Genomic DNA, 24,926 nt, shown 5'->3' with positions numbered 1-24,926 from the left:
GACGGTACTCACGGACCCTGATGACAGGCTGGGAGCATCTTGAAGCCCCCAGTCCTGCATCCCAGGCATCACCTGCAACTGGATGTTTGCCTTTGTTGTTTTTCTGTATGTACCTGGTGCACAGCAAAACAATCTGAATGAGTGCAGCATTAGAAACTCCCCCAGTGGCCTGCTCTTAGGGCAGCAAAGCAAACTGGCAGCTCTCCACTTAAAATCCATGAGAGCAAGGCCTCGCTGGTGCTGAAAAGGGGCAGATGTTTGGTGCTATGTGGGAGCGGGGCCGAGCTGCAGAGCAGTGGGGGGCCTTTTGGGGAGGTAGATGGAGCCTGTGGAGGGCTCATCTGTGCTGAGGAAGCTGGAGCATCCCAGCAGGGGATTTTAAGCTTTGCCGGTAGTACTGCACCTTGAGCAAAATTCGTGCCTGCCCTTATTTAAAAATTCCTTTATAATTGTGGGCTTGGCGAGAGGCTAATCTGTTTACACAGGCGTATAGGAAAGAATGTGCTTCCTGGGAGTGCTAACAGCAGCTCCACCCCCGGGAAAAACTCGGGTCCTGCTCCAGGGGGCACAGCAGGGAGGGTCCAGAACAGCAGCGTTTCTCGCAGAAATCGGAGCCGACCCTCCTCTTCCCATTTGCTCCTTAGTTTAACAGGCGGGGGGGAAATAATTAATTCACTGCTAAATGTCTGTATAAAGGGTTGGTCTGGAACATCTCTGTGTGTTCAAAAACTCAAAGCTGTCCATGCACACCAGGACCGAAGGAAGTCACCACAGATTGCCGTGGCTGGGTGTGTCCTGAGCTCTCCAGCAGCTTCTAGTAAGCTTTAAGCTCCTAATATATGAGCAGCCCATATATTGGTGGATAGGGGTTAAAAACTGAATAAACCACTGGCCTCCAAACTTTTTTGTTCAGTAAAAAATTTTGAACATACACCACCTATACATACATACATATTTACTTAGGAATTGCAATCATGTACTACTGTACTGATGCATATGTTATAAAACATGCATGAAATAGACTTTAAAAATGTAAGAGAAGGATAAAATAAACAGTACTTTGAAAAAATATGTATATTTTATTTTACTCATTAGTGGTGCCAAAGCTATTTTCTTCCCCCAGCCCAAAGGGTTGCCTTGTGCACCCCATTTGGAGACCACTGGTATAAGCCACCAGTTGGGGCAGAGCTGGTTATCTGGGTCCTGCTTGAAAGCTACAGGAGCTGTGTGACTGTACTGGGGCTGAATGGGGAGGATAATAAAATTCAGAAAACTTTTATCAGGTTTGTAAATAGACACTGTCTACAACCGGTTTGGGAACTGCTGGAGTTGGCTGGGTAGATCTGAGCAAAGCCTTTGTGAGGGAATGATGATGTTTGGTTACATCTCTTTAATTGGAAAACAAAAGCACGTGAACAGCTTTTGAGTTCACTCCTTGATCACCCATAGAGGGGTATTTAGAAGGACTTTTTCTTCTAATATGAGGTGGACAAATAACAGGGCGGGAAATAGAGGTACAGAGTGGGGATGGAATTTCTGAACATCAGTCCTGGGAGCAGTCCTCAGCTCTTTTGTGTTGAGGTACTGACTTAGTGTTGGGCCAAAACATACTTTGCATGTAAAGTTATCACCTAAAAATTGATATAAAAAGAGGAATTATTATGAAATATGGACACCTAATAGTATTTTACATACTAGATATCTGTGAACAACTTTGTGTATTTCCATGGCTAGCCTAAAGTTATGAATGAGAGAATAAATGTAAGCGGAAATTTGTATTAGGAATATGCAAAATGGCTCTTGAAGTTGCTTAAAACCAAACATGCTGTGAATCTATTGCCTGGAAGTTGTAAACAGCTGAAGTTCAGCTATACTGGAGTAATGCATTTACCAGAATACCATTAAATATTTCTGTTGTGGAAAAGTCCCCTCATTCCTGCCTAACTGAAAGTGAAGTTTGCATAAATAATTCATTTTCAGACTGTGACCAAGCATGGTAGTATTCATACTGCCATGATTTGGTGAAAAAGAAACAACCCTGAGAAGAGGGACATTTCTGTCTGTGACTAACTTCAGCTTTTGCAGTGTATTTTGTGCCTAGAGTACTAACTCTGCTGCCTCTGAGAGCAGCACAGGGAAACTTGTTTTATTGCTTTTTACCTGGCTGCTCTCATACACACGGCTTTTGTTAGGGTTACCTCCTGTCTTCTTTCCCAGCTTTGTAGCTGACAACAATCAAGTTCTTAAAGCACCTTATTTGCCTCTGTTAATAAATTAGGGTTTAACTATGTGCTTGCTCCAGGCGCTGTACTGAAAGCCGGACTTCAGTGGCTTGGGCAACAAATTCCCTCTCGATGTATTCCTGCCGGGCAGCGCCTGCCTCCTGCCAAGGCTGGCAGAAATCATGGCACACGCACCACGTCCCACAGCTCTGCACTTCTCATCCCTGGAGCTTGTGTTACCAGGATGGGAGCTTGTCTCTGACAAAGGACAGCATCTTCCCATTTATGCAAAGCAAGCCAATGATAATCCTGCTGATGTGATGAAATTACTTGTAGGATAATGGGAGGGGAAGGGTTTGTGTGAAGGCAGATTACTGTGAGGTTGTCCCTGAGGTGGAGCTGTGTGTGTGCCTTTTCCATTCAGGTCGTAGGTGAAGAGTGCCTTTAAAGCATGAGAGTGGGTGAGGGGGAGAATTTCACTTGTTCAGGGGAAATATGTGTCCACAGATACATGCATATCTGTATGTATCTGGGTTGGGTTTTGTTTAGCACAGGCTTCAGGTTGTCCCTGCACATGAATAGTGCCATCACTGTGAATTCAGTGTGTTCCTCCACTGCTGGGCACCCACCAATGCAGATAATGGCCTTTTATCATCACCTGAATATCTTGCTTACCTTCCAGGTCTCACAAAGTTCCTAAACGTAATTTCTTTGCAGGATGTGATCGGTGGAGCACTGATTTCGGCCATGCTGCTCATGCTCTTGTATCCTGCGTGGGACATGATAGATCACTTGCTGTTAACTAGTCCCTTCTGCCCACTGCTTTCCATAGTTGTGCCTCTTGTCTTATGTTACAACTACCCCAAACTAGACTATTATAGCCCTACTAGGGGAGACACCACTACTATCTTAGGAGCAACAGCTGGAGCAACTGTGGGATTTTGGTTGACCAACCAGTACACTGCACCAGTCTATGCCAGCAAAAGTTTGGAGCTTGGATTTCCTCTGATCACCAGCAAATTGGTGGTTGTGCTAGCCAGGTTCTTTGTAGGCATCTTAGTTGTTCTACTGACGCGCTGGCTCATGAAGAGCGTGGTCCTTGGTGCGCTGGGTTATCGGTACAAGTTTCCCATTCGTGACCTGGAAGCCCGGAGACGACTGGAAGTTGAAGTGCCCTATAAGTTTATCACGTACTCCTCAGTTGGCTTCACGGCTACCGTGATTGTGCCGCTGCTGCACGAGCTGTTGGGGCTGAAGTGAGCTCAGCACCTTCCTCACTGAGCGACGGGCGGCACCACCACTTCAGAGACGCGGGAACTCCATCAAGGCTGGTAACTTGACCAAAAAGTGTTTTGTGCCTTTCTGCACTGGTGTGGTGGGTTGACTCTGGCTGGATGCCAGGGGCTCACCAAAGCCGCTCTATCACTCCTCAGCTGGGCAGGGAAAAGAAAATATAACGAGAGGGTCATCGGTTGAGATAAAGACAGGGAGAGATCTCTCAGCACTTACAGTCACAGACGAAACAGTCACGACTTGGGGAAATTAGTTTAATTTATTACCAAACTAATCAGAGCAGGAAAATGAGAAATAAAACCAAATATTAAAAACACCTTCCACCTACCCCTTTCTTCTTCCTAGGCTCAACTTCGCCCCCAAATTCTCTACATCCTTCCACCCACCATCACAGGGGGATGGGGAATGGAGGTTACGGTCAGTTCATCACATGTTATTTCTGCTCTCCTTCCTCCATGGGGGTCAGACTCCTCACACCCCTCCTCTGCTTCAGTATGGGGTCCTTCCCATAGAAGACACCTCTCTAAAACTTCTCCAACACAAGTCCTTCCTGTGGGCTACAGTTCTTCAGTAACTGTTCCAGTGTAGGCTTCCCACAGAGTTGCAGCCGCCTTAGGGCATCCCGCTGCTCCCATGTGGGATCTCCACAAGCTGCAGGTGGGTCTCTGCTCCACTATGGACTTCAGTGAGCTGCAGGGGGACAGCTGCTTCATGTGGTCTGTGCCACAAGCTGCAGTGAAATCTCTGTTCTGGCACCCAAAGCACCTCTTACTCCTCCTTCTTCAGTGATCTTGGTGTCTGCAGAGTTGTTCCTCTCCCATATCTTCACTCCTCTCTCTGGCTGCAGTTGCACAGGTTTTTTTCCCCTTCTTAGCTGTGTTATCCCAGAGGTGTTGCCACTGTTACTGTGGGGCTCAGCCTTGTCCAGCAGTGGATCTGTCTTGGAGCTGGCTGGCACTGGTTCTGTTGGAGCTTCTGGCACATTCTTAGAGAAGCCGCCCCTCACTACCATGACCTTGCCACACAGACCCCAACTGGCTGACTTGGAGGAGTTGCAGGAATTGCTGGGCACAGATACCTTTGGGTGAGAAATCTCTGCCCCCACCATGTCCCATAACTAGAGACCCCTTGGTCCAGGTGACTAAAGATGACAAGCACAAAGCCAAAATCCCTTCCAGAGTAGCAGCAGTGGCTGGTTTGCCATGGGATTGGGGATACCAGGGAGTGTGGCTGTGCTGCTCCCTGCCCAGCTGTGAGCCTGTTCCTGCTGAAGCAGTAGAGCAAGCCAAGGAAGGGCTTAGGTTTGGGGCATGGGAGAACAAGTGGCTGGTGGTGTGGGGCAAGGACAACCATCCCAGAGTGAAGTGCCATCATCAGGCAGATCTCACAGTGTCTTCTGATGGCACTGCCAGAGCTGGCTAGTTCTTTGTGGATGGTTTTACCCATTACAGTTCAAAACCCCCCCCCAAACATAAAACACAAGGAAAATCTAACACAAAACATGTAATGTGATTTGTAACAAATTTATCTTGGATATTAGTAAGAAAGCCTCCACCAAGAGATCATTTGCCCACATACAACTGAGCAGAGTTATTACCACAGCACTGATGTTTGTGTTCAAACTGTTTAACTCAGATTAATCTCCCCTGTCTAAAGGACAGGGAAAAGTCCTTCCTGTCATGCAGGGATGACAAGTAGTGTCCATAAACTACGTTGTGGAAGGAGCTGAGTAGTGACTCTGGTGACTGCAACGTGTGGCAATAATAGGATGCTATCATTTTCTAGTGCTGCACAGCATCACAGTTGGTCTTCCATGCATCCTGCAATACTGTTTGTACATTTGTAGAATAGCAGGTTAGGAGTGTTCATGGGAGGGTCATCCCTATAACTCAGGCTGCTTATTTAAAAAAATATATATCAGCTGTTGGACCAATGAGCTGTTGAGAAATACAGCGGTGAATGTGGTCTGCTTGGCTAGAAAAATGTTACCATGCTATCGCTGCAGAGCTTCAAGCATGGCCCCCGTGCCTTTCCTGGCAGAATGTACAGTGAGAGCCAGCTTTTTAACCATGTACACTTGTCTTCCTGGCTGCAAGGAAAATGAACCTGAAGAGTGTAAAGGAAGTTCTTTGCCATCAGTTGGCTGGTTGGATAAACGTAATCAAGTTCCAAAATGGTACCTGGGAGTTCTTCTGAGGAGTGGGAGGCATGCACATGAAAGGGCTGTGCCACTTTAAAGCCCAGGGTGTCCGTCTCCAGAAGAAATGCAGGCAGAAATTTTAACCACTTTTAGATTTGTTCAGGCTGTGGATAAACTGTTTTATATCGGGTTGTGTGGACTTCACATGTGCATGCCAACAGCTTCAATGAGCCTTTCAGCATGGCACATGCCCAGTCACACTTGCCCTCGGGTGAGTGCTGGGCTCTGGCCATCAAAGCCATGGGGTTCCATCCTCACTCTCTCTCCCTCCCACACACCACAAAAGTGCTGCCATCAGGATTTAAAACACCTTTAAAACACCTTTAAAACCCCAGTGTTAAGAGTGCTGTATGATGTACAGCTGCTGTGCAGAGCTGGAGCCCTGTGGAGGGGCCATATCGCAGTGGATGGGACCAAAACTGGGAAAAAACTTGGCAGCAAGCTGTGTTTAAGCTGGGGAGTGGAATCAGTCCCAAGAAAGGCATAGTTTGACAGGGACATTCATGCAGCTTTATGTGTAAAATTTCTGTTTTGATTCACAGCTATTTTGTGCTACAAAGATTTTATAAATTATATATAAATGCTGCACAGGTATTTTTATAGTATTAACCTGCACGTGATTCATGGAATAAATGCAAACTGTATTTGGTTCAAATTTTAAAATATATCTATTTTGCAGAGTTTGGTGTTTGTCTGTTCATTTTGTGCCCTCCATTGCTATTTGTAAATGACTGATGTGAGGGGAATGAGTCACAGTTTAAAGAGATTCCCAAGTGCAACCATGCACCTCTCTTCCCAAGCTGTCCTGCTTGTGGCCCTTTGTCTCCTGTTCAGTCCAGCTGAGAGTTTTGGCTCCTACAGCAAGATCTTGCTCTTTTTAAAACATAAAATAAAAAAAAGACTGCTGACCTACTAATGATTATTTCTTCTTCACCTGCAATATCTACCTCTAATAGACTAAACAGTTAATAGGAAGCCAATTTAAGTTAACATGTGCAATTATAGTGTGACAACCCATGAACTGAAGAATATTTTGCATTCACTGAGCAGCCCAACAAGGTTTTGTGGCCAAGGATGTGTATTTGAAACCAGATAGAGCCATGTCCTCCCCTCAGCATCATGCCTTACCTGGAAGTGGCATGGCCCTGGGCCCTAAGTGCCCACAGCTGATGAGAGTGAGCCCAATTGCTGCAACATCCCTGGGCCACCTGGGCCAGGCACAGGTTTCAGCTGGGCTCTGTGTTGTATCTGTGCTTGTGGGATGCTCATGGGACCACAGCCATTCCCACAGGGCCAGACTTGGAAAGGCAAGTCCTCTAACAAGGTAAGAGACTTCACCCTTTCTGTATTCATTAACCAGGTCCTCATGGCAAACCCGTGTGTGTCTTTGCTGTCTGTGGAAATGCTCCCCACCCCTTCATCCCTGCAGCGTGTGTGCCTCTGCATTTCCAGTGTGGTGGTAGAAAATGAGTTTTTGTGGTTGTTTTGCTGGTCATGTTCTGTTCTCACAAAGTCACCAGCTGAATCCTCTTGAGTAGGCATGCTCAGATTTTAGAGTAAAACACTGTGTTTGTTGTGAACGGGATAGGAGGCAACTTCTAGAGCATCAGCCTTGGAGCCTGGGCTGTTGAATTCTGTCTGTCCTGGTCCAGTGCTACAGGTATCCATCCTGTGGCTGCCTACAGCTGGAGGGGTGGTGCAAGGCAATCTGTTTCTAAGTTTCCTTCGTTATTCTGTCGAGAGGGATGTAGCAGGCACCTCACCCTTAGCTTAGTCCACTCTGTCCTGCCTTGAGGCTGCCTGCTGAAATGCTCACTTTGCAAATCACTTTTTGGTTGTGTGGTGCCAACCCAGCCTTCCTCCTGTCGTGGGGCATCTCTGTGTGACAGCCTTCCAGTGCAGAACCAGCTACTCTGCCAGCAGCAAAATGGTATTGGACCTTTTGGCAGGGATTAAAACTCAAAGCAGCAAGCACTGAATTTTTCTGCTTTAACTTTCCAGCAGTAACTTTGTCATGACCCCAGTTTCCTAATCCATCCAAATTTCTATGCAAAATCAGCAGCAGGCTTGCGCCTTGCTTTTCTGGATGTAATTTAGGGGATAGAATACAACGGTTTGAGTTTCAGTTTTGACCCTTCTAATATCTGTGCTACAAGCAGAAGTTAGGAAATGCGAGTACCTCTCTGCACAGGGTGGAAGTGCAGTTCAGTAGTGTATGGATGGGATCTTGCACATTTGCTAAAACCCGTGTAAAGGAAGGCCCTCGCTTGCTGCCAGCCAGCTCCAGCTCCAGCTCCTGCCAGAGCACATCGCTTCCCCTGTCATCTGCTGGGGCTGGCAGTGGGCTGGCAGTGATGGCCAGCCTGCCCACTGTCCCGCTGCCACCCTGCTGCTGCCCTGCTCACCCGGCTGCCCTGCACCAGGCTCGGTTTCGAGGTCACCGGGCGGTCAGAGGTGTCGCGTGTGAGAGGCCGTGACCCCCCAGCAGCCTCCTGGCAGCGCCCGGTGCTTTTGCTCAGCCTGTTCCATACTCACCTGCCAAACCGAGAATGATTTGAATTGCAAGCAAGCACAATGCCAGCACGGAGATGGAAACAGTCCCAAGTGTCACCTTTACATAAACACTCTTGTGCAATAGCCAGGGTGACCTGCGAGCACAGGGGCCTGTGCTGGGAGCTGCAGTCGGGCTGTCTCAGGGTTCTGCTCCTTTGGAAAATCGCCTTTACAGCTCCAAAGCACAGCAAGGACAAACCCAGAGGTGCTTGTGTCCAGCAGAATGGAACCTGGCAGCTACCTGGACAGCACCCTAAATCAGCTTTGTCCTCTCTGTCACCAGCTCTTCATCCTTTTGTGCTCGTGTTCAGATCCCCAGCGATGACCCAGTACGCACAGGCAGCAGGAGCAGGCCAAAAGTAATCCATAATTTGGGACCAGTAGTGAAAAATCCCACTTCCAACTTTTCTTTAAAAAGAAAATCCAAGTTCAAAAGATGTTAAAAAATTGCTCAGAAGCCACCACCACCAGCAGACATTGCCTTTGCCTGAGACCACGGCTACAGCAAAGGGTAAAAGCAAATTTCAATGCTCACAATGGCTCACTCCAGCATGAAGCTGGGTGATAGCTACCTCGAGTTCTGCATACAGCTATGAGCAGGCCGTAAATACCAGATAATTGGTTTGGAGCTGTGAAAGACAAAGCCTTGCAATAAATACACCAGACTTATATGAAGTGCCCCACTCATCAGGAATCACGGTTAATCCTGAGCACAGCACTACAGCAAAGCTTGAATTTCATTGCTACAGCAGCCCCTGCAAGGCTGCTGGCACCACAGTTAGCTGGGGAGGCCAGGGGCTCCAAATGGGTTTTTTAACCTTTATCTTGATTCTCATCCTCCACTTTTAGCAAGTAATGGTACTTACCTGGGACAGAGTTAGTGTCCCGTTTGTGGTGCACTTAGCTGCCAATGCATGGGCAAATGGTTTGAAAAAGAAGTGATCCCTAAAAGCCTCACAACACATGCCACTGCAGCTCAAGCCCTTAGTCCCTGCCTAATCTGGTCTTTAAACTCAAAGGACAGTAAATTCACAGGAGAATTGGGACACCCAAAGAGTCAGAAAATCTTGTGTAGAGAAATATATTTAGTGCACGCAAATATGCCTGCACTCTGCTGCAATGCAAATCTGCCTTATTGTCGTCCTAATCCCCGTGCATGACACACCAATAAACAGGGGGGGTTAATACTTACCATCTGCGTTACAGATTGCTTCCCACACTGCGAGCTTGCTTGGTTACAGTTGTGTAGGCACCACGGAGAGATATATCCTGCAAACGGCAAGCTGGCTAATCCCTTGGGAGAGTTAAAATGTGAGCTGCAGTTTTCTCACTCTCCGTGGGCACTGGAGCCAGTCGTGCAACGTATGGCAATAGCTATATTCTCATTTCACTTCTGTCATGCAGAGATAATTAAAATCTACACTTCCATCTGAGGGGGAACCGTAGGGTTTCCAGATGAGTAACTGTAGTGCATTTTTCATACTGGATTAGCACTCATACCAAAAAGCCTTGCCTGTTGCCCTCCCACCTGTTAAGATTATTGACGGGGCTGCCATTGAAAAGCCCTCGTGGGTCTAGTGATATGGGTGTGTGCAGGCATGCAGCTCGTAAAACTGTGAGCTTACCTCACCATTGCATATCCCTCTGCTCAGTGAGGCAGTCATTGTAACACCCTTCTCCAGCATCTCCCAGATGCCCACTTTTGGACAGTCCCCTCCTGGGATCAGGGGCTATCTGGCTCTCCCAATGGAAAAGAGCCACAGTGTACAGACCTAACATAAAATACTGGCTATTGTTAGCCTGCAACCATTAGCAATGGTTATAACATTGCATAGGAGGGACAGCCAACTTCACAAGCCAGAGAGTAAAGAGCTGCCTGAACATACTGAGCTGACCACCCACTTAGTGACATTCCCACAGAAAGGCTGGATTGGGCATCGGTGCTGGATGGAGCTTCTCATTTTCCCAGAGAGCCGAGGCACAATGCGCCAGGCTGCGGCATAACTGCTGCCAGAAAGCCACCTAGAAGGAAAAGCCTGACCCATGAGAGGTTCTCATGTATTGGCAGGGGCAAAACTTCAAGGGAAGTAATCCTATCCCAAAGCTGCGTGGTCCCCGTGCAGCTGGGGGCCAGAAAGCCACCGGCGGGGTGTGAGTGCAGCGGGCCCACGCTGACTTCTGCAGACAAACATGCCAGCCCCAGAAGGACAAAGGCTTTGATAGTGCTCTGCTCCTCATGCAAAAGACCACGGGCATATGCTCTTAAATGCACTTCCCCAGTTTGGTTTGGCGCTTCAAAAATCGCTAGGCTTACATCAACCATGAAAAAATTTAATTCCACCCCCTCTCCTTTCTGAATTTAGAATGATAAAGGATCAACAGTTATGTCTGGAGTAGGGGAGCAGATATTACACACATCTTGCTTACAAAATAGCTCTGGTTTTCATGAAACAAGTTTATTTTCCTCCCCCAGCCATTGATGAGCACATGACAACCGTACAGAATAAAAGCTCAACTCCTTAGTTCTGCTCACATTCACTCAACATTTGCTCTAATCAATTATCTTATTTCATGCAATAAGAAAAGAATGAGATTCCTGTTATGCAGCCATAATCAGTTACAGTATGAAGCTGTGTCTGTGGAACATTTCTGATTTTGAAAACTAATCATGTGCTCTGCCATTACGTTTCTCTTGAAAAACACTGGGCTTTGACCCAACTTGTTTCTTCCCCCCTGCCCTTTAAAAACATTGATGGCACAGCCTAGTCCGAGATGCCACATTCTTTCCCTGCAGAAGCCAGCCAGATTGACTGTAAGGAACACATTTACTCAGGGAGACAGGGGCTGTTTTTCTAGTTTATTGGAACATAAAAGCACCAGCCGATGTCCCCCGAGGGGGAGACAAAAGACCAGAGGGTGCTGCATGTGACAGTGGACAGCTGTCGGAGGATAAAAGTCATATCTTCACACGAAGGGCTCAATATTGATCTCCAGGGCAGAGCATGGCATGGTGAGCTCAAACTTGGTGATAACATCAGGGTGTAGAACTCCAAGTTTCCCAATGCTTTGACCTTTGGCAAAGACCTCAGCACAGCGACCAGGAAAGAAAGCAGAGCCTGTAAAGAAAGTGAGAGAAAAATCAATGTTTCTTTGGGCCAGAGAAGTCAATAGGCATTTAACGTGCAGAACAAAGCTCTCAGTATTAAACTGTTCTCTGTGCCGAGATGCTAAGAAGGGGCTCTCACTTTCTTGCATTAACAGTTGTCATGATTGATAGAGAATGAGAAAACACTGAGTTAAAAATAAAATGTGAAGCCCAAAGCGTGGGCATTTTTCACACTCCAGTTGTTTTGACTAAGTTGCTCCTGCAACAGAAATTAGCACAGTTAAGTCGAGTCGGAGGGCTACTGAAATAAGGAACTTTTGCAGCCTTTGGGCTATTTAACACCTGAATGTTTCCCACCTTAGTCTGTTTAAGGAAATAAAGCTTGCTGTCATTTAAAGGGTAAGTAGGCATGTCATCCTTGATTATATGTCACATAATTAGAAACAACCTACATTCCTCATCTGGAGAAGAGCTTTTAGGCAGTTTCCTATACACTGTAAAACTGTGAAACAATGAACAACTCCAAGGAAGTCAAAGATCACCTTCCTCTTACCTCAACCCAAGTCCCAGGTTTTCAGTGTTAGTTAGAAGTTTTAAAAAAATAGTAGTTGAATTTGCCATGAAGAACTTGGAGGAGCTGTGCAGACTTTTTCATGGAAAGCCTTCCCACATGGGAACTTCCCTCTGCATGGTGCCTATACCAGCAATGTGTTCAAGCTTGTCTAGAGCAGCTACACTTGCATTTTTGGTCTGAGCTGAGAGGCATTTTCACCTGATAGCCCTTCAAAAGACAAACCCAAACCAAACCAGCAAGTTGCTCCTTCTGAAACGACCTCTTCCAGAACAAGTGTGTGGAAGCAAGGCACAGGGTGTGGGATATCCAGTGAGTAGTGCTGCAGCTGATGCTGTGATCTCAAAGGAGGAAAGGAGAGAGGATGAAACAAGGCCACTGCATCCTACAGATCCTCCTCAGAAAGCTGCCTCCACCATGTTTTTAATGCTGCTGCCCTTGCAGAGAGGAAGGCCTCTTTACTGGATTTCCACTCAGAAGTTAAACAAGTCAGCAGGGTCAGCACTGGGGACCAGTCAGCTTCCCTGCCCTCACCCTGTGCTCTGCACCTTTAGCTAAAACCCAACAAAGCATCTTCTACCAGAAGGAGACAGTTATTGGGGGTGTGTGGGGTTGCATCAGTGGGGATGCTGTACTTGCTTCTGTGCCAGTGTGAAGACAAGAGCTGAGGAGCTGCTCCCACTCCTGCTCCCTGCCCTTCAGCATCCTCTACCTCCTGAAAAAAGGTCACAAGAACTTCCTAACAGCAACTTACTCTCTGGTTGTTCCAAATACTACTTAAGGTTCAGGATAAGCCCAGGACACTTTACTATGTGAAAAAGGAGATAATTAAAAGGCAATAAAGGTCCAAATGAATCTCAAACCTCAGGAACACTTCTGTGACACTCTGATCACTAGTGGTCAAGTCTAGAGATATATTCTTCGTTAGCTCTCCAATGGAAATAATTCATTTAAGAAGTATCTCCTGTGAGGTTTGTAGTTGTAACCTGCAGCTACAAGAACAGCAGTTGGGTCTTTTTCTTGCCCAAGCTGCTGCAAGAGCAAATTAACTTAAATATCTTACGTCAGTTTTGGCTACCTTGTGAAATCTGATGGCAGTAGCAAATGACCACAGTAACATTACTTAAAGGCTGTTTTAAAAAATATTCATCTTTTAAATGATCCAATTCCAGTCTTAGCTACAAGCACATACCTACTACCTACACTGGACATACAACAGTGAAATTATCTCACCCTGGATGTTACTGGCACATGACTCCAGCCAAACAGACACTTGAACTGCCAAACTGCACTATTCAAAACAAGTGTTAAAATAAAACTTGATGAAACAAATTTAGAAAAGAGACAAATGCCATACAGATCACTCTGCAGATTGTGGGTGAAAACACAACCTAAAAATAAAGTCCCCTTTTAGTCAGTGGCAAAGGCTTTCCTATTTGTGAATAAAGCCAGTATTGTCCCAAAGATGTGAGCAGCATACAGTGACATTCTTTTAGAAACTGGACTGTAAGATTAAACTCGTACAAGAGCAAGAACCAAGCACAAGTTAATAAGGTTGGCATGGTACCCCACTATAAATTTATAGGAAAAAAGATCTCTGACAGTATGGTCAGTTAAAAAGCTATGAGTCTGACTTGTCTGTTCTTCTGAGCTGCCTTGTCTGTAGTCTTGGGAAAGTTATTTTATCTTCTTGCACATCTAGACCCAACTATATCATGAGACTCAACTGTTTTTAAACTTATAGACATCTGATGGGGTCTCAAATAATACTGCACTCAGTCAATCTGTCAAGGGCAGTTTCCCAGATCTGTAGCACTTCCCATTGTGTGAAACGCTGTCAAGTTTTCAGGCACAAGAAATGCTCTGCTATCCAGGCATCACCAGTTGTTGGTCTCCCAGTCAGAAGTCAGGCAGTAGCTGAACAAGTGGTGGGGGGACTTGAAGCCTTATCCAACCCTCACATCCACCACTACTGACCTTCCCTAGAATGTTAACTTCAGGAGAAGTTTCCTTGCATTTAACTAAATAACATGCATTTGTGATAAATTTTGAAACCTGAAAGCAATTCATGCCATTGCACCAAAAACTATGAAATGGCTTAGTGATTATGGCATAAAGTGAAGACTATGTTAGCTGGAATCTCAACACTGATAAAATTTATCCCTTCTCCCCATGAGCTTACAGCACAGCTCCGTGGCAAAGGGACCTGAATCACTACTGCCAGAAGGAGGTGGTGACTGGCTCCACACCTGGAGGGGGAAGGAGTGTGGGACAAGCTGTTGATTTGGCTGAAGGCCTTTGCTGTGAAACCAAACATTCAGTGTGCTCCAAACATGGTGCTCCAGGCTACAGGTTAGACATTCAGCAGTATTTTTCCATCTCATGCAGCAACTTATGCTGGACCATGATGTTACTTTTCTTTGCACTTCCTTGCAGTGAAGAGGAAAATAGATAGTTAATATGAAGGGGGAACATTTTGGTCCCCAAAGTGCAGGCAATAGGACCTTCAAAGTACCTTTCCATTTCTGGTTAAGCTAACCCTGAAATGTTGGCTACTTCACAGGGCAGTCACCATTGTGCCCAATGCTTTGCAGACATGGCAGTTGCAGGGCATAATTCTGTGACTGGAAAAGATCAGACAATAAGCAAATAAAAATGAAAGAACCTGTTAAAAGCTTTAGAGCCCCCATCTGTCCAGCTAACACTTGGCTCTTGCACCAAAGAAACATGAGCTGAGGAACAGGTTTACAGAGAGTTTATGAACTCTGGTTAATAATGGAACTATTATTATGATAATTGGCTGCACTACAGAATGCTTCAAAGTATATTCCTGCCTGCCAAAAGGACCTCCAGACTGCATCCCACATGGGGGATCTAAAGCCTTCCTCATCTTAGGAACTCTTCCTTTGACCACACAGGTGGAGAGAGAAGGAGGTTGTCTCAGGCACTGGACTGGGTAATGTTGGTTGCCAAGGCACCGGAATTTGGAGCAAATGTAAATTTCAGATTAAAAAATTCAGACAGTGAAAGGGAAGCACATAAAGAAGGAAAAAATCTCAGAAGAAACAGGAAACACCTGAGCAAAAAGCAGGGGGGGAAAAAGGAACAATCATTTTGCAGCTGGGGGGGGAGGGCTTTGATTGAGGGACCAACCACTACCACAAAAGGAGACCTGAGCTGGAGGAACCTGTGCTGAGGACAGGCTGCAGGAGGGCTTGAACAACCCATGGAGCAGGGCAGCAAACCTGAGGGTACATCAAAATAACCAGGAAACAAAGGTAAGGATGTTTTTTATCCTAATTTGTGTGTTTCTTGTGTTATCAAGTAAATAGCAATGGTGGTTTAGATTTCTAGCAAAGCTTGTGTTTTGTACTAGACAGTGTTATGTGACTTCAACTTCTGAAGTAAACTAAAAACTTTATAGAGTGAGAGTCCAGGCTGTGTGAAAGACAGGTGCTGATGCTACTTGCACATATGGGGAGTCCATAAAAAAATGCACAGTGTTACCTTGTTTGAATAAATCACACCATAAGGTGAAGCCCAGTGCTCTAAGGCTTCAATAAAGCATTGATGCCAAAAGGAGCCTTTCCAGAATCATTAGCAGCTGTGACCTGCAGCTTTTGAGCAGGAGTTCATCATAGAGTTTGTCTTATCTGTCTAGGCAGTGCCATCAAGAACAGTATGGTTGTGAAGAGTATGGTCTTCCTGAAGGAAGCTTTCATTAGTCAGGCAGCCACTAAAGCACAGCTGGAGGCCCCACTCTTGGTAGGTGTGCAAGGAAGGCACTGTGTTTGCTGCTAGTGCAGTCATACTGAAAGGCTGCTCTTGTAGGTCTGTCTGGTTGTTTGTGGAGAGTCAAAATTAATTTAAAAATTGTAGTTTATTATACCTTCTGTTTTAAGGATAACAGATTTATCATTCTCGATATGTAAATCCTTTCTGCTCTGCACAGTAGTAGTACTTCATAAACTTCACCTTGAAATTTAGTCAGATTGTATTGTCCTTGCTGATTGAGACCTAGACAATGCCAGAGGAAGCCTGAAGGTCTAGCAATGGAAATCCACCTCTTAATATGTCGGGTCTATAATTGGTAGTTAGGAGAAGGGGTGGGGTGAAATACAATATGTGTTCCTAAAGAAGAGATGCCAAAGCCAGCCGTGTCTTATGCTGACATACTACACGCCAGTAAAAGACAAAAGCTACTTCTCATGGCTGCAAGTAAGAATTTAATTTCCAATGTTCAGTGATGTAGAAATAATACCTTTAATTAAAGCTTCTGTAGCATGTCCTCAAAATCCGTAATTGCCTTTCTGTATTCAGGCAACAGGGCCACTTTGATTGCTCTGGGGTAATTCTTTGGCCAATAATCCAACAGAGCATGTAGTCTTTAGCACATTTTCTGGCTAATTGACCCTCAAAGAGCTCTGAGTTCCCTGCACTCTCTGTTGTCAAACACCTTGCACAGTTTCTTTTCTCTACCTTACTCTCCCTTCCTTTCAAAAAGAAATAGGTTAAAGTAGTATTATAGGCCTACAGTTGCACTAAGCCTTCAGACCCACTTGTTTGTTCCTGTAATTTGAAGGAACACTGGAAGCTGAAGCTTAAGAAGGTAACAGAGCAGAGCTCATCTGGCCTCAGTAGTCTTTCATCTTAATTCTCTTCCCCTTTAGTCGTCCAGCTGCCCTTTCACTACCTCATCCTGACTCACCTGGTGAAGTATTTTGCCTGTGCTGGACTGGGTGGAATTTAGTTTTGTGAGGTTAGATGTTGGGTTTAGGATCAGGTTCTTCACACTTTCGACCAATTCTTTCTTTTGGCAGATAATACAAATCAAATGCAGAGTCAGAGGACACTATCAGACTGGGCAGTGTTTTAAAAGGCACCTTTTCTTGCCCATGCACACAGTGCAGCCAAGCTCCCAGAACCTTATGCAAAACAGCAACCTAAAAATCATATCTCTGTGGGATAATTTACCTTCAGCTAATTTTTTAAAATCACAGACATCTCAAATCTGGCATGATTTTTGGAACACATTGAGACCAATTGTTCTTTTAAGTTGCACACTGTCTGCAGTTCTTCCCCCTTATATCCTCATGCCCAGAAAAACCATACTTTGGGAACAGTGGAATATTTATTACTTTAGTCCCTTGGTTTGTAAATCCTGACTACAGCTGTGCCACAACAACTGCCACTCCCCAGATCACACCTAACTGTAATGACATATCAGGAAATTCAAAGTAGTACAATCAAATTTCAGGTATGTGCCTTAATTCTCCCCCTCAGGAAAATAATTAACACCTGACAAAAATGACAGAAGAAATATCTTTATGATGGGAATGAATATGTCCTTGTCTAAAGGACATTTTTCATTCTGACAATCTCCTTTTTCAAAAGCCTCCTCATACAGGGCATAACAGAAGAGGGTAGAGTGACAGTCAATTATTTACCTGGACTGGTACACTGGATATCCAAAAATAGAGCTGAATATTAGAGTCCTTGTGCAGACAATGAGACTAGGGAACATGGAGAATCATCCACAAATCTGCAGTGGTCAGTCAATTAATCATCATCTCGTATTACAACTAAGTCAATGGCTGTGTTTTTATTAATTTGTATCTCAGGGAGGATGTGAGAAAAATTAACTCTTCTATCTCATACTACAACCCTATAAGCCTGACTTATTTTTCATTATTGCTCTAGAAACGAAGGGTGTTTGGTGTTGCTGGATGTCAGGAAGTGGTTTAAGAATGCAATAGGTTTGGAGAACCTCTTTATCTGCCCATGTTATCCTCAGGATTACAGCAGTCTCAGATACTTAAGCTGTATCACTGTGTTCCTGCCTTTCCTAATGGAGAGTAATACTTGGGTGGATGCTGAGGCTAAAGGAACACAGACATTTTGGGTCACTGATTTGGGTAACAGTGTTTCTCTTATTCAGTGCTGGAGTCCCAGTGTGGTTGTTTAAATACTGCGTACAGAAAAACTACAGCAGGAAACCTAGAAAGAAATCTATCAAATTCCATGTGTTTTTCTAGAAATCAGTGTTTGTGTCTAAAGCTCAAAAACTTTGCATTTGTGGGGCAGTCGTGAGAAACAGCAATTCTACACTGGAGTTTAGTTGCACTGCACAGTTACCATTACACAGCTAACCTTTGCTTTTAGGCCTGTTTTATCTGATTTATCCAGATTTATCTGAAATATTATACCTTGTCTTTTCTAAAAGTCACAAATCTAAGCTGGTATTGTGTCACAGCTATTGTATTGATAAAACTAGGGAATTCCTAATCCCAGATGAAGCTCACTCTTTTTTTTTTCTTTTTTTTTTTTAGATGTCTTGCTATTTCACTTGAGTCAGAGAACACAAAGCTTTCAGTATTAAAAACCTTAATTTCTTTCTGTTCCATGACTGTTTTTTATCTCTCTTTGCATATCTAAAGGAATAATTCATCCTTGCAAACATCACAGTCTGTCAGAAACTAGGAAACAATAAACCATATTCCTTATGGTAGGGGGTAGAACTTTATGTACTCGCAGTAAGGCAGCAGTTTTAGCTTTTAGGCTCTGCTTTCACACAAGCATTAGAGAATAACGAGAACCAGCACTCAGTCAGTCTGCAAGTCTACTTTAGTATGTCATACTTAGTTTGTATGTTGTTTAATCACCTCATGTCTCAGATGGAGCTGCCCTCCCCTCCCAGTGACCTGACATCACTTGCTGAGATAACTAACAGCCACCTGATGTTGGCTTTCACAGCTACCACATTTCATGCCCTTCAGGAAATGACTTGACAAACTAGCATGGAATAATACATAATGAAAAGATGAACTCCAGCAGTCAGTGGAACTGTTAATCACTCAAGTTTTAGCAGATAGGGTTTCTGTTGCAAACCAAGGCCTCGTGGCTGGAGCACCACGGCTGCTCCACCAGGAACAGAAACACCTGAACTGGCTGAGTGTGAGCTCACCCAAGACCAGGGCCTGACACAAATATGGCTGTTCTGCTTCAGGTCCCCAACCAGGAGGGTCTGTGCCCAGCACAGGTACTGGGCTCAGCCTGACCTAGCTCAGCATTTCTTTGTTTATCTACTGTTTTCTAACATATAAACCATGAGCCACGATAAAGTCAGTTCCTCCACCACGGGCAACAGAAGTCTTTGGAACCTGCATTCACATTGATCTAAAACTTTGAGCCAATATCTTGCAAATTCTTGTTTAAAATGTAATTGCAGACACTAAAAAAAAAAAAAAAGTAAGATTAAATTTGAAGCACTGCCCCTCTGCTCCCATATCACAGTTGAAAAATCACACCAGACTGGAGAAACTGCTTAACTATAAAGCATAAAATTGACATGTTCCCATTTGCTAGCATTAATATTAATATAGTAGTGAAAATGAAAGCATATGCACACTTAGTTTGCCTCTAGCTATAGCAGGTGTGCAGGTGAAAATGGAATTGAAGGATCAAACACCCTGACCCTCAGTGCTTAGATCACTGCCCCTGTTCACTGAGAAAGGAGATGTGCTATTGCTGCTATTTCTGCTACTGGCTTGGATGAATCATTTCTTTTCTAGAGAAGGCTTTGCAACATGAAAAATATAGTTTATGATTAAGAAGTAATTTTCTATTTAAAAATGTAAGGAAACAGACAGAAAACATGGAAATGACCTAAATCTACAATTATATAAAGTAAAGCTGTGCCAGACATTTAAAACTCCTGATGCAAGAAATATTTTTATCTGTTAGACTTGTTATGATGTTTTCATTTGCTAACAAGACTGGCTTAACTTTTCATGAGATAGAAATGTATTAGGTTTTTAATAAATATTTCTTTTCACCAGGCAGGGGGGGAAAGGTATTCTTGAATATGAAAAAAAAAAATTAAGAATATGTCTGGTTACATCTACCAGGATTAGGATGTTTCTGAGACACTAGGAGTCTTAGGTGTCAGAATTATGGTACAGTTCTCAAAGCAAATATCCTGCCTGCTGCTGTTAACTTACAGTAACAATACTGGGAATTCAGTAGTACTAGAAAAACATTAATGTAGTGCCAATATTCCAAGGTGGATGATCTAGATTGATCCTGGGTGACAAAAAAATAAATCTTAGGAATTGGCAAATGTGAAATGAAGAGGACTTGAATATATTGAATTACCAGCTGATATGTTTTTGTTGAGAACAGATGTTTTCAAAGAAACCTGATTATCTACCAAACTTGTAATCTGAAATACTATAAATACAATTACAAGGATGCAATAGCACCTATAAAGTATCTATTTCTGAATGCCAGTTAAATGAATTAAGAATTGTTTGGCATCTCCTAGTATGTCAGAAATGATATCTGGAGGCTTCATAGTAAAATTGGCTTATGTCCTTTAGTTATCTGTGAGTAAATAGACAATTGTTGACATCTGTGAGCAATGCAGTGGCTGCCAAGACAGGCAGCTGAAAGGCCAGGATTGCCATTAAAAGCAATCAAGCTACGATTTCTTAAAATAAACCAGGCATCAATAATGCCAAGTTCAACATGGGCATTAAACATCTGTACAGATTGTAGTCTCCCAGTTTAAACTGATCACTAGAGATAGATGCTGTGGTTCCATTCTATCCACCTAACTTGGAATTAGTCCCAGATTTCCCTCCTCTTGTCTTGTGAATTGAGGTTCACGGTCTAAATCTTCTTTTAAAGTTGTTTATTGTATAATTATTATTATAAAAGCAAATGTTTACTGATGTTCTTAGTTATGGAGATAACTATTACACCTCTAATTTCACAGCTAAACCTTACTAAATGAGAAGCTATTACTATGATTTACTGTGGAATTAAAATTTTCTACACTTTACCACACCTTTCATTTAATTAAATAAGGGCAATAAAAAGAAGGGAGTGCAGTTTCTCTTTTTTTTTTTTAAAGACAATTGTCAGTTACTGAATGAAGCAAGAGTTAGTATGCATTTATTATGCACATGTTTATGCTGAACACAAACAGACTGACCTCCCAGCTTTGCTAAGCTGATGATTACCCTAAAAGAATGAATGGCATGAACATTTAGTTAAAAAAATATTAATAAATCCAAGAGTTAGCTGAGATCCATAAGAATCAATCATGTACAAAAAAGTAGCTCATGTCACAAGCTGACACTATTCAGGGATTGCTTGTTTTCACATTAATGCTACTTCAGTTTTACCATGGAAGGCAGTGGGGGAGACAGTGAAGCAGTATCCATGCATATATATAGGTTTTTTCTTTATATATAGATTTTTCACTTTTTGTGAACCTAATTGCTTCTTTTTTATAAAATAGGGATATTGTTTTCCCTTTTAAAACAGTTTGTGCCCAATTACATTCCATTTGCAAAGTAGGGAGGCACTTCAAAGGTACTGTAAAACGAGGGGTTTCTTCTTAAATAAGGGACAGTCGTTCTAAATGTTACATTAAGAGTGAGGATAATTACACCTTAGACTTCACACCACTCCTTTGAAGGCTGTGATATATAATCTGCTGTCAGTATTTACTAAGCCCTTCTTTATTCTTCTTAGCCTAAGTGAGACTTTACTATGGACCCAAATCCCATGATTAACAGCACCTCCTGTGATCATTGTCCTGAATTCTGGAAGAAAATAGTCATCTCAGATGGTCATCCAGAAGCACAGGATCACTAAAATGTTGCAGAAAACATACTCATTCCTGAAGAGATTAAAACTTGAAATTAGGAATACCTTCCAATACAATAATCAGAATGCCTCCAGCTTTCAATTCAAGGGAACTGAAAGCCATGAAAGTGAACTAAAAATTTAATGATGTTATGAAATTACCTGACAACGTATGACCATATTTGTTGTCTTTTTCTACCCATATTTTTATATTCTAAAAAGTTTGATTCTATTTGTTTACCTCCTAATCATACACATTCACACTGATCTTTACATTTTATTAATGGTATGGAACTGGCTAAAATCTCAAAAGTTTTATGCAAAAATTTTTTATTATGGAGCACATACAAATTTGAGGATTGATTCAATGTACTCTTTTCAATCTATGTTTGATTATGGGTGCCTATGCCATAAAACAAAGAGAAAAACCAAAATGCTTTTCTTGGCCAGTAGGATTCACTACCACATCAAAAAGTTAATTCTGTGCATTTTAAAACAATGGGTAGTATTTCAGAATTCTGCCTTTAAAACTTTAATTTTGTGTGTTTAGAGGCAATAAGAAAAAAACCCAAAAGGTTTCATTAGTAGCTTTTAAGAAACTGAAAGGCACTGAGTGCCAAATGTATGTTGAAATCCTTGAATTCAGTCACTCAAAACCCTCTCTTCCTTAAGGCTGCTCTAAACAGCTCTTCTCCATTTATCACCTAGCTCAGATTACACGAAACCCTAGTGCAAAGGCCAGGGGAACATCACAATTTCACCCATATTTTCTAGCATCTGTACTTTTTTCACAGGTGTTGCTACGAAGGCAAAAAGACTCTGACCTTAAGGTCAAATCACAGGGCACTTAGGTGTTGGTGGAACAGAAGGAGCTTAAATAACCGTGATTTGCACATATGGACCAAACAGGACTACAGTACAGGCATTTCATTTTTCAAAGTGAATTTGGGAAAGTGACAAACATGTCCCCAATACATCTCTGTCTATTCTCAGTTGTTCCCCAAATCTTTGTTCGTGAAGCCTAGCCATGATTCTCAGTTGTTCGTTCAGAGCAATATTTTATTCCCTGTAATGTTTTTCAATAATCACTGGAACTATTTTAATCAGTTACACAAGGAATAAAAACAACTGGACTAAAACTCTACTTTTACACTCTGTTGCTCGCTAGTCTCAAGTTTTGCTTAAAATTACATACAGAGAAAGTACCTCTAAATCTCTCTAAATCAGGGAATAAACCAGTCACAGGATAAACCCATTTCTCACTGTATAAATTTTAAATTTGGCACAGGCAATAAAAAAGCAGGCTCCATAGAGATGCATCTAAAAATCCCTGCCATGTGTAATGTCCTGATTTTAAAACCTCTGAAGTAACTTGCAGTGTTCTCATGAATTATTTCAGTATCCTGCAGTCTCTTAAGATGTTAAAGGATATCTTTTTTTTTTTCATTCAGCAATTGACCTTACTCTATCATCTGCTGACATTTTCACTCTGGCACATGCTCAATTGACAGATTGTGAAGCAAGTTTAAAAGAACCCAAAAATAATCAACAAACGAACAACAAAAAGCCCCACACAAAATTCCCCAACTACTTTGACTTCCAACCATCTCTGCAGTGAAGGTCTTTGAAGATAAGTTGGTGCAGTGACGCTGCATTTGCTATGGCATTGGAGTATCAGCCATCTGCATTGTTACCAAGGTTAAATTCCAATGTCAGGAGAACTGCAAGGAATCTATGTGCCATCCCACGAGAGTTTCTGAATCACTGATGAAACAGAAAGTAGTAGACACTTTTTTCTGGCTATAGCCAACAGCCACAAACTGCTTGTAATATATTGCACATGACAAGGCATAATCCACCCTTTACACTAAATGCATTGTGGAGTAATGTCATGAGAATGCAGGGATTTTGAATGAGCATTACAAATCTCACAGCATCAGGAATACTGAGCAGCACTAATATCTAGAAATAACTTCTTCCTTGTGTTAGGATTATTTTTGAGATCTTTTTCCTGTTTCTTGCAGCCAGCTGAAATGTTACAATACAGAATATAAAACCACCTGCAAATATTTTTCAGTATTAAAGCAAACTCTTGATATGTCTATTCAAAAAGCAGCTACAGAAGAATTTTAATAGGCGTACAGCAGTTTGGTTTAACTTCAATGACAGCTGAGTACCCAGCTCCCAGAGGCTCTTCTAACTCCCCACTACCACTACCCCCTTTCCAAATATGAAGCTTTGCTATTACCCATTCGGTGCTTGGTAGAATTAGAATAAGAAGTATAATTGTATTAAACATTCCTGTGGTCAACCTGGGAATCCTATTAGCAATATTCTACTAAACCCTTTGAGAGTCTGTCTAAATAATACTGAGCAAAACAGTACTTTCTTAAAAAAAGGAGAGGGAAGATGCGTCAGTACATATGAGAGAAGTGTGCACTGAAGTGCCAGAAGACTGCTTAGCTGAAGTGTGATGTTGGCAGCACACTGCAGAACAGGGATATATCTGACAATTTTCCATTAAAGGTCTGTGAACAGGCGAGCTCGGTCAGGCTGTCAGGGACCCTGTGCCTCTGCCCCAGGAAGTGCAGAATGGAGGCACTTCTGCAAGCTGAGTCAGTGTCTCCTATCTCTGGACACCAGTGCATGACATGTAGGAAGAATCATAGTTGCCATCCCTGCAGTCTTGCTTTTCTATTTTGTATTTTCTATGCTGTTATTTTAGGCAGCAGAATAGATGAGTGCTGGTGCTTGCTCTCTTCCATCAGCCTATGCTCTCTCAATGAAGTAATCAGGTCAACCTGCTTGCTTTCTCTCTTACATGCACAGGCACATACACAGAGGAGATTCTGCACTTAAGGATGTTATTTTTAATTCATATGCAGCTCACCCTGTATGGAGAAGGAAGAGGGCTGTTATAAAACTGTCTAAGCAGCAGGGTCAGTCTCAAAGGCTGAATAAAAGATATATAAGGCATATACCTTCACATGAATGTATAAATAAAGCGTACCTATAGGAAAAAAAGCTATGGATAAAGCTCTAAACTAAAAGATAAGCTGTAAGAAGTTGTCTTTTCCAGCCTCTGTTATCCAAGGAGCATACAGTGGGTGTCTGGCATATTCATCAGTTCAGTGAATTCCTACATACCCTTGCCATCAGCAGATTAATTCATTATAAACAGTCCAGGATGCTCATGGCATTTGCTTTACTATAAGTGTCCTTAAAAGGCTGTCAACTCACAAACTACATAAAACTACTCAGAATAGCTCACAGAAATACAGCAATCCCATCCTACAATCAGTGAATGCCATTAATGCCTTTTCACTA

At 43.0% G+C, this 24,926-nt stretch overlaps 2 protein-coding genes across 2 annotated transcripts in view; one reads left to right on the top strand and one right to left on the bottom strand.

The window, feature by feature from the left end:
- Nucleotides 1-6,359, top strand: part of SGPP2 (sphingosine-1-phosphate phosphatase 2) — a 37,057-nt gene extending 30,698 nt beyond the window's left edge. Inside the window, exon 5 of the mRNA XM_051781454.1 lies at nt 2,940-6,359. Within this exon, the coding sequence (XP_051637414.1) occupies nt 2,940-3,482 (543 nt within the window). The 3' untranslated portion in view covers nt 3,483-6,359. The remainder of the gene's footprint in view (nt 1-2,939) is intronic.
- Nucleotides 6,360-11,111: 4,752 nt separating this feature from the next.
- FARSB (phenylalanyl-tRNA synthetase subunit beta) overlaps nt 11,112-24,926 on the bottom strand; it is a 34,976-nt gene continuing 21,161 nt past the window's right edge. The window contains exon 17 of the mRNA XM_051781440.1: nt 11,112-11,384. Coding sequence (XP_051637400.1) covers nt 11,233-11,384 — 152 coding nt within the window. The 3' untranslated portion in view covers nt 11,112-11,232. The remainder of the gene's footprint in view (nt 11,385-24,926) is intronic.

The sequence above is a fragment of the Manacus candei genome, unplaced genomic scaffold (genome assembly GCF_025592945.1).
Source record: "Manacus candei isolate 608988 ecotype Guabito, Panama unplaced genomic scaffold, ASM2559294v1 h1tg000015l, whole genome shotgun sequence".
Lineage (NCBI taxonomy): Eukaryota > Metazoa > Chordata > Aves > Passeriformes > Pipridae > Manacus > Manacus candei.
Note: the sequence above shows the minus strand (reverse complement) of the source record. Positions and strands in the feature narration are given on the sequence as shown.